Source organism: Gossypium raimondii, chromosome 12 (assembly GCF_025698545.1).
Source record: "Gossypium raimondii isolate GPD5lz chromosome 12, ASM2569854v1, whole genome shotgun sequence".
NCBI classification, from domain to species: Eukaryota; Viridiplantae; Streptophyta; class Magnoliopsida; order Malvales; family Malvaceae; genus Gossypium; species Gossypium raimondii.
Genome location: NC_068576.1, coordinates 48,200,478 through 48,211,038, shown reverse-complemented (window position 1 = coordinate 48,211,038; position 10,561 = coordinate 48,200,478). Strand labels below are relative to the sequence as shown.

Genomic DNA, 10,561 nt, shown 5'->3' with positions numbered 1-10,561 from the left:
AAATGTCACATCAATAAATTTAACTGAATTTTTAAAATCTGAAAAATAAAGGAATTAATTTCTTGAAATTAAAAATATAAAGACTAAATTTTAACTTGTAAAAAATTATAGGGACTTATGTCAGATTTTAACCTAAAAGTAAATAAATAGTAGTAAAGTAGCGAAGGATACAAAATCTCAACCGTTAATAGAAAAGATAATCTAGCCGTCAGATTTAGGGCATCCTTTGTCATTCAATCCCAAAGCTTTTATTTGCTATCTTCACTATTACCAAAAACGCTTCCGGTCTCCGCCTCCATCCACAGAGAGAACATCAAAGAAGACGAAGAAAAATGGTTCAACGGCTGACATACCGGACCCGCCATAGCTATGCCACCAAGTCCAACCAGCACCGGGTCGTCAAAACTCCTGGTAATTTTATACTTCTTCAATGGTTTTGTTTTTACATATTGATGAATTCATTTATTCTTGCTTTATAAAACTCTGCTTATTTTTGTTGACATTGGCTGAAATTTTAAGGTGGAAAACTTGTCTACCAGACAACTAAGAAGAGAGCTAGCGGACCCAAATGTCCAGTTACTGGCAAACGAATCCAAGGGGTTTGTTCTTTTTGCATTTTCTAAATAACCCATTAACTTTTAGCTTCTGGCTCTATCTGTGTATGAACTTTTAGCTTCTTTTTTATCATCAGAAGTTTACTTGCATTAGTGTTAGGGAAGGAAAATGAAAATAATGCTTTTAGACTTGTAATAGCTAATAGATTTTGAATTGATAGGTTGTTATCTTTTGGATGAATTGCTTTGAATGCTGATGATTATAATGAGATCTGACATTCGTGTTTCCATGTCTTGTTTGGGCATTTTGTTAAGTATCATAATAATTTGAAATACAATTTTGATACATCAGTAATTTGTATTATATAGATTTTGAGAAACTCATGTATCCGTGTTGAATTCGTGTTATGTCAATTTTTTTCATCTGAGTGTTGTGTCTAATATTGCCAAGACTACTGATAATATACCATGCTAATCAGTTGTTAATTGTTTTTTTAATCAAAGCTAATTAAAATTTAGTGCTGGAAGCAATTGGCTGACTACTAGATGAAGTTAGAAATCTTCCTGATGTATATGGTATTGCTCAATGTGCAGATTCCTCACTTGAGACCTGCGGAATACAAGAGGTCTAGGTTACCTAGGAACAGGAGGACTGTGAACCGTGCCTATGGTGGTGTCTTATCTGGCAGTGCAGTCAGGGAGAGGTGTGCTTTGATCTATTCGCAAATAATATTAATTTCGAAATTTAGTTCATGCCTTAGTAATTTTTCTTCTTTTTGAGACAATGACAGATGCTTCAAATGTGAATTATTTTGACCTTAACACTTGATGAGTAATTTACGGAAATGTCAATGGTTTTTTATAGGATCATTCGGGCCTTTTTGGTTGAAGAACAGAAGATAGTGAAGAAGGTTTTGAAGATTCAGAAAACCAAGGAAAAGGTTTCATCAAAGAACTAAAAGATGAGATAACGGAAGCTTTACTTTGAATTTTACTTTTGTTTCGATTAAATTTTTTGACATGAAGAGACTGAATCGTGAACATTATTATTGTGAGGTGTTTGATTTAAACATGAATGAGTATTTAGTTGTTAGCCCCTGGATCTGCTTAGCTCATCCTAGATGTAGCGCTCTAGTAATTTTTCTTATTGCTGGTAATTGACTAAATTCTTGGGGGTTGGGTGTCTTTTTCCTCGTTACTCTTTGGTTGTTTTGGTGAGTGATGAAAAAGAATCAATTGGGACCGGTTAGAAGAGGTGGGATTCAGTGGCTGGAAGTAAACCAGTTCATCTGATAAAAGATTCATTATGACTGGAAGTAACAACGTTTTTTCTGATTTTTGTTTGGTTCTTCTAGTTCTACGCATTTTCAGGCATCTCTTGTTTAAGGCTTATTTTCCTTTTTAATCTCAGTTGTCTCTGCCAACTATTCAAGAAATTACATCAGCAATGACCTCGTATCTATAACCAATGGGTCAGTTCCTTCTTTCTCAAGGCAATGAAGGTCTCCAGTTAAACTGCAACATACCATAAAAGACCAGAACGCTGCCTTCCCTTATGGTTGAATGATGTGAAATTGATTAGGATTATGAGTTTGGGCATGTATTTATCGTAAGTTTATTTTATCTTCTATCATTGAATGCTAGGCAAATTAAGTAAATCTCAAAAGAAAGTGAAATGTCCTTGAAAATTAACAACAAACACCATCTCTCTTGGAGTAGTTGTATTTAAAATTTATCTCACATATTTGGGCCTGTGGTATAATTCTTATACATACCTCGTTAAGATGGGCTTCAATCACAACCTCACCCATAGGTGACGTCTTGCTTTGTTTGGCCCTCTTAAAGAGTCGATTATGACAAGACCACACGTGTCAAAGTTTAAGTGCTGTCAACCTTGTTTATAAATACCCTCTCATAATCTTAAGAAAGCTCTTTTTTCTTGCACTTATCCTATTTAACCTCCACCTCAAGTAGCTCTTTGCACACTTCTATCGTGTGAACAGTCATCATCTCCCTTCTTTTCTTCTCAGTTTATCTTCAACAATATGATTTTCTTTTTAAGATAAGTAGATAACTTAACCAACTACAATGAAGGCTCATACATCTCATAAGAGTCTAATTATACTTAGTTTGAAATATGTGTTCTTAAAAGCTCCCACCGTGACATCAATGCATGTGTAATGTGTAAGTTATTGAGGAGAATCGATTTTATTTTCTCAATATTATTTTCTGAGTAGCTGACTTAGACCTCAAGCAACTGGTTTATTCTTAGAATATCTATGCTCGAATTTTTTCCCAATTTCGAAAAAAACTTAAATGGGTTCATAGAGTTTATTAATGTCTTCTAATTTTTTTTTTTATCATTTCAACTTTAATGGGCTTCGAACCCAAGTCCTTAAAGGTTCTTAAAGTGCTGGTGGTAAAGTTGTGGCTTAAAGAAGTCCTTCATCCCCCCTTCCACCACCTTCATTTTCTCAATACATTTCATCTACTGCTTTTGCTTGAACTTCATCACATGTGACCACTCTAGTCATGGTCTCAAATAACTGCATGCACGATAATATTTTTTGTTAAGTCCCCCAGTCGGTGGAGATAAGAAAGACTAATTACAAATTTGATTTACCTCTTGTTGAATGAAATTTGCCCAGAAGCGGGCTTTAGCTCTGTGAAATGGAGGGTAAGGCAAAAGCTGAGGAGGCTTCTTCCAGGTTTCATCAATGTATTGTAAGATGATAAGGGAGTCGATAATAGGTGTTTGATTGTAAATAGGTAGTTGAGAGAGATTGGCTTTTATTGCTCGTATCTTCTTCTATGTATTCGTAGGGTATTAATTCCTTTGATTCTAAGGTTTGAATATGGACTACCCCTTGTTTACCTCTCCCATCTCCCACTATATATCCCTTCTACTTTTATCAGATTAATTGATAATTTTACAACTTATAAGTAGATTTTATGATGGCTTTTATCAGATTGATGACTTTTCATTTTAAAATTTTGAATATTCGAGGTCAGTAAGAGGGATCCATCTGTCCAACATCTTCATTGTATTAGGATTTTGTAAATTTCGAATGACTTTTTAATAATAAATTTTATTAGTGATAATTACCTTTTGCCAAATGCAATTTTAGTTGCAATTGAACATGCATAGGTATGGTCGTGTAATCTGTCATATTTTGTTGATATATGCATTTACTTGGAAGATTTTAAAGGGAAAGTTTAGTGTTTTAGCGGAGAGAAATCTAATTAACGTATGGTAATGAAGTGAGTTACTTTTTTGCGATGGATTGACAATTAATTACTCTTTAAGCGTAAAGTCTCGTCGATGTAATCAATTTTTGAGCTGCATAATCAAATTTTTATACTCGTATCTTATTTTTACCTTGTTAATTAATAATCTAGTTGCAAGATAAAATCAACAAACTTTTAAATTTTATTTAAATATATTTTTAAATAATTATTTTAATATGCAATCATGGAATTGGTTTTTAACCCTTTTCAATACTTAGTGAATTTGTTTTCTAGCAAATAAGTAATATTTTCGTTAAGTTTCTATTTAGAGCACTCAGTTAATAAAGTGAGCAAATTGGAGTATTTTTTTACCTTCTAGGCTGATTCAGGCCTAAGGAAGGACAAACTTGCTAGTTGAGTGTGCAGGACCCCAGTTTAAGCCAAGGAGTCAGTGGACTGCTCCTTATGTTGCAACATGCAGTCCCTATGTCGCAACGCACCATCCAGAAAGCCTAAGAAGTATATTGTCATCCATGTTTCGACATGCACCAAGAGATGTCACGACACAACCTTGAACGCATCACAAAGGAGTACATTGCCTTTGGTGTCACGACACGGCTGCGACGACGCCAGTTAAAATGTCAAGGGTGTTTTCGTCTGCACAACTCGAGTTAGCCATGTTTAGCCATCTGTATTAGGTCTAAATGAGTCATCTAACACGACTTCTATAAATAGGAATGCTCAAAACTTAATTGGAGACTTCTTCCCTTTTGTTTTAGTTTTAATTCTTAAAAGTTAAGTTTTGATTTTGTAATCATTTAGTTTCAATTCTCAATTTAGTTCAATTGTTCATGTTTGTATTTCAAGATTATGAATCACTGAACGCTATTACGAATATTCAAGTTTATGCACTTCAATTATATTCCAAATCGATTTCTTTCTTCCCTCTTTTGTCTTTTAATTCTTGCATCTATGTTTGAATTCAATCTAGGGATTTCTGCAATTTGATTCATGAGTAATCAAGATCTAAGGGAGATTAACGATCGGATGTGGGAATAGTTAACTACTGCTTTCCAGTTACTTGTCATATCAATTGGTTCGGGTTGAGAGAGCATAAACCCTACGCTTGACAATCCTAGGAAGTTATTTAGATAGATGAGGTCAAGAGAATGGCCTATTGAGCATCACTTACCTATCCTGGTCTAAACTGTGAGGTCAAGAGATAAGTATTTCTTACCAACTAGTTAGGTTAGAGGCCAAGAGGTTATAACTAAGTTAACTACTAGCTGATTGAATAGAACCCTAGATTAGGAGTTAGCTATGAACACTAAAGCAAGTTAGTCTTTTGTTTATTCTATCAAGAGATTTATAATAATTTTTATTTTTGTTATTTAGTACTTTTTGCGTCTTTTATTCTTATTCAAATTTTCTGCATGAATAATCGTACTATGTTTTGAATCGGTACTGTTTAGACTTATTGGTACAGAAATTAATATTGATCTAATCAAGTCTCCTTTGGGTACAATCTTTGGAACACTTCTGTGTTCCGTTGTAACAATCTATATTACAACATGACTCGTATACTTGCAGACATTTCCTAATTTCGTATCTTTTGTAGCAGTATTCTCACTCTCTACGTTTGCACGTCGAGAAGCGATCAAACACCTGACTTAAAGTACCAATGCCCTTATCAAGGTATTGATACCTTATGTTTGTATTGATATATACCGTTTTTAAGTTCAATGTTTTAAAAATTCTAGAAAATCACCAATGTATCAATACCTTTATCTAAGGTATCAATACCTCTGAGCCAAATTGGCAAATACTTGCATTTTAATACCTATTACATGTCAACTTAACAACCAATTCAAATGGTGCTTAAATGAATATCAAAACCTACATAAAACCAAACAAAACTCATACCAAAATATTCATTTAACCCTTTCTAAAATCAATCAATCCAATATGCCACAATTGACCCCAATTCACTTCAAATCAACTTGTACCATTCCAAGTTAAACAACCATATATGTAACGAAAGTATACCATCATCTCATCAAGCCAATTCACATCCAAAATGGCCATTCAATATGCCAAAACAAATTGCCAAACAAACACTAATACATATAGGTAATAACTTTATCAAAGATCAACCATTAACCATGATTCAAACCGAGCTATCATTTCCAAATAAACTCATATTTATAACACCTATGTACATGCTACATAACTGAGTTTAAAATGAGTAAAAGACTACCGAATAATAGCAGGATAGTGTGAGTTTTAAGGCAATCCTAGCGACACGTTCCGTAAACTGACAAGCTACAAGGAAAAGGGAGGCAACGGGTAAGCATTTTGAACACTTAGTAAGTCCATATAAAATTTACTTAACTTACCTTGACACTACAACAATTTAAACAATTGAAACACATAGGTACAAACATGACATCTTTGGCAACCTTACAGTTTCATATACATTTCAAAAAATATATCAAATGGGTTAGTTCAAATACATATCATGAACTTATAAAACAATCATATAGATACATTTAACAATTCAATATAACATCATGTGTCCTACAATTCATATTCAATTTGAAACATACATAATTCGATTCATGTTCAAATCATTTCAACAATTTCATTCTTCATTAGGTACCATTTCCATTTCTATTTTTCACCTAGAGAACTAAAATAAATTGAACTCGGATACACGGGACTAATTTGCTCTCATGAGCTGACATAATCAGGCTGCTAAAACTAGCTTTAGACTAGGGTTGTTCGATCGAGCTAGTTCGATGCTGCTAACACTAGCTTCAGAGAATCAGCAACAAATGTTGGATCTCAAGCCATCGTATTAATCCCGAATCAAACACCCCGTAATCACTGAATTTTGTCCGGCTCGATTTCGTGTTTTTTTTAATTCAAAAAAATACAAAAAATAAAAATTACATTTTGACCCCTAAAAATTTTAAAATTGCATTTTGACCCCTAAATTTTCCTAAAATTATATTTTGACCCCTAAAACTTTTTCTAAATTACATTTTGACCCATAAACTATTTGAAATTGCATTTTGACTCCTAAATTTTCCTAAAATTATACTTGGGCCCTAAAAGTTTTACTGTAATTATAGTTTAGTCCTTCTGTCAGAAAATCCCCAATAATCCGACGGATTTCGTGCACCTGCCCCACGATTTCCGGCCGCCGGCCTAGGGCATGGTCTTCCCCACTTGCTACTTGCAAAAAAGAAGCAAAACCAACTATAAAAAGGGGTTTAAACTCCAAAAATTGGGGACACCCACGAATCAAAAAAAAGAAGAAGAAAGTTTCAAAAAAAGTTTCAGCAGCAAAAAGAAAGGGGAAGGAAGAAGAAAGAAAAGACGAGAGGGGAGGGGAGGAGCGACGGAGGAGACGGCGCGACGCGGCGGCTAGGGCCTCCAGAAGAAGAAGAAGAAGAAGAAGAAGAAGAAGAAGAAAGAAAAAACAAAAAGAAAAGAAAGAAAACAAAAAACAAAAAAATGAAAATATTCGGATCAGACCGACCCGACCCGAATACCGCAACCCGACCCGCACTGCAGCGGGCCACAGCAGCAGGCCCATTGATTTTATTTTTTTTAAAAAAAAAGCAAAACAAAAATCAAAACAAAAAAACAGCCCAAAAAAATATTAACAGGCCTGCAGCAGCCCAACACAGGCCCAGCTCCAGCGGCCCAACAGCTGACCCACCAGCAACCACAGCAGACCAACAGCGCAGGCCCAGCGCAGGCCAGCACCAGCAGGCCCGCGCACACCAGCCCAACAGGCAGCCCACCAGAAAGAAAAAGGGGAAGGAAAAAAGAAAAAAAGCAAACAAAAGAGAAAGAAAAAAAAAAGCAAAAAAGAAAAAGTCCGAGTCGTGTAAACCCGCTCAATCAAGCTCGTATTTTTGGGTTCTTCGGTAATTTATTTTTTACGCACTTTGAATTTAATTTACATATTTTTTATATCATTTCGTATTTAATATTCTTGTTTTTTTAAGCATTTTTTTATATTTCGTATTAGGTTTTTTTAAGCATTTTTTATTTCATATTTAATTTTATTTAATTTCATTAATTTTTTTTAATAAGGTGACGAACCAATTTAACATTAAGCCGTATATTTTCATCGCTATGTTGGGTGAATATATTTAGCTCGTGTTAAATTTGGGACGCCTGTTTAAAAAAATTGAAAAACTTAAAAATTCTCATTTTTTTAAAAAAATTGTGTTATTTTGTGTTTTCAAAAATTATCGTTTTTCAAAAATTTTCGTGTTTTGTAAATTTTCGTTTTTTAAATTCTCCTATTAAAAAATTCTCGTGTTTCACAAACTTTCGTGTTTTTTCAAAAAAAAATCCTCGTGTTATAAAAAAAATCTATTGTTTCAAAAATTTTCGTATTTTTAAAAATTCTCGTGTTTTGTAAATTTTCATGTTTTTAAAATTCTCGTATTTCAAAAATTTCCGTGTTTTCAAAAAAAATTCGTGTTTTAAGAATTTTCGTGTTTCTAAAATTCTCGTGTTTTAAAATTTTTTCGTGTTTTTCAAAAAAAATAATTGTTTCGAAAATCTTCGTATTTTTTTAAAAAAATTCTCGTGTTTTGATCGGATTGCGATTAACTATTAAATTGGATTTGTATTTTTGAAAATTAAGACAACGCGCGTTTAACAAGATACCGATTTTGGGCGTCGCGAGGGTGCTAATACCTTCCTCGCGTGTAACCGACTCCCGAACTCTAATTTTCTCTGGATTTTCACGTAGACCTAAAGTCACCTCTTTTTTTAGAAAAATTTAAAAATAATTTTTTCTTCTAAAAAGAGATTTTATTAGGTGTCCGATCACACCTACAAAAAAGATCGGTGGCGACTCCTTTTTTTAAATAAAATCGAGATTCTGATTTCAAATTTTCAATAATCACTTCGACTAGCGCCCGTGCCCAAATTTTTAGGTCGCTACACACCCATTTTCCTTTTTCGTTTGAACCATTTCCTTTTTTGTTTAAACCCTAATGACATGCCATTCATATCCTAATCGTTTACTAAGTTCACATGCGTACTGTTACAGTTTCTGTATCATTTCAAACTTTGTAACATCATCATATACATACCCTTCAGTCATATAAACATTTCACATAAATTTCATACATCGTATTCACTTGTAATACTTTATTTCTCATACTTAAATAATAGACATTATAATATAATTTAAACATAACATAAAAATAACATAGTAAGTTCCATATGAACTTACCTAGAAAAAATAACAGATGAAACATCGAGGACTAATCTGTAATTTTGCCTTTTCCTCGATTTTCCTCCGGTTGGTTCAATTCGCTATCTATATGATAATTCATTTCAATTTATAAATTCCAATTACCATATAACATCCTATTATATGCTTATGACATTCCAGTTTCACTTTTCAAATGTTCCCTAAAATTTTCCATTTTATTCAATTTATCCCCTAAAATCGAAATCACCATAACATTTAAATTTGAGCCTCGATTTTGAAATCGGTCTCAATTCCATCATTCTACAGCCCTTTATTACCTATATTTACAGAAATTTAACATCAATTTTGAAATTTATGCACTTTAGTCTTTATCTTAAAAAATTAACAATTAAACTTTACCCACTAGTCATTTTTCATATCTAAGCTTAAAGTCTAACAAATTAACACTAAATTCATCAATTATTCATCAATGGAGACTTTTGAAAACTTTAATAGTTTTATAAATTAGCACATGGGCTAGCTAAATCAAGCTCTCGAGACCTCAAAAACATAAAAAATACAAGAAAAAGACTTGAAATCTTACCAATTTTGAAGAACCAAAGGTTGATGCTCAAATCCCTATTATTTTTCTATGGTTTCGATGAAAAGAGGAAGAATAAATGGTTTTGTTTTATTATTTATTTCCTTTACAGTTAAATTAAATTGATAAATCTTAATTAATTAAGTTAAACTTTATTTATCTTAACTTAATGATGATTAACAATTTTAATGGATAAAGTTGGCATTCACCACTGTTTGGTGGTTTAAGAAAGGTCCAATTGTTGAGTTCATCCTTCAATTAATTAAAATATCATAGCGATTAATTTTTATTGTTGTAATTTAGTCTTTATATTTTAATTAACTATCTGATTGATAAAATTAAGAAACCAAATTTTAATTAAACATTATGCTATTTAATATTGACGGACTCAAACATTAGAAATGAGGTTTGAAAATTGTCGTGTCTGAAAAAATTAGTTGTTATATTTTCTCTAACAACATATTTTTGGATTAAGAAAAGGAGGAGGAAAGGTGATTTTGTTTCTTTGATTAAATAAGTTATTTTTATAAAGGGTGAAAAGTAAAAGAATTGAGGAAAGTAAAGGGATTCAGTATCCTTTACTTTTCTTAACTTTATTCCATTTTTAAGATGAGAGAAAAGAAAAGGTAAGTACCTTTACAATATTTAAAATTTTATTTTTGAATTTAATTTTAACAAAATTATTAGCTCCTTTTTGCTTGAAATTATTCATTATATAACCCTTCCCAAATCATAAATAGTTGTTTTTGACACAATTTATTAGAAGAATCATTGAAATATTTTACTATTAAAATTAAAATCAGGGCATCCACCTTGAAACCCAGCAACCTCAATGGGAATTAAAATAATATTTATGTGAAGAATGAGATTCCAACTATAGACTCTTCTAATTACAAAAGGAAAAGTTTACAAGAGAGAAAACTTCAAAAGAAAAGTAGTAGGTAATTTACA

At 32.5% G+C, this 10,561-nt stretch overlaps 1 protein-coding gene across 1 annotated transcript; it reads left to right on the top strand.

Annotated features, from left to right (window-relative positions):
* Window positions 1-232: 232 nt before the first annotated feature.
* LOC105764643 (60S ribosomal protein L34) lies at window positions 233-1,656 on the top strand. The gene is made up of 4 exons (XM_012583300.2): window positions 233-411; window positions 520-599; window positions 1,149-1,258; window positions 1,420-1,656. Exons 1-4 carry the CDS (start codon window positions 333-335, stop codon window positions 1,511-1,513), a joined length of 363 nt encoding a protein of 120 aa, XP_012438754.1. The 5' UTR covers window positions 233-332; the 3' UTR covers window positions 1,514-1,656.
* Window positions 1,657-10,561: the final 8,905 nt, after the last annotated feature.

What these genes read in the sequence shown, in the direction of transcription:
- LOC105764643 (XM_012583300.2), top strand. Translation starts at nt 333, where the DNA reads ATGGTTCAACGGCTGACATACCGGACCCGCCATAGCTATGCCACCAAG. An exon ending in CCGGGTCGTCAAAACTCCTG is followed by an intron (nt 412 to 519) that starts GTAATTTTATAC and finishes TGAAATTTTAAG; the next exon opens with GTGGAAAACTTGTCTACCAG. An exon ending in CTGGCAAACGAATCCAAGGG is followed by an intron (nt 600 to 1,148) that starts GTTTGTTCTTTT and finishes CTCAATGTGCAG; the next exon opens with ATTCCTCACTTGAGACCTGC.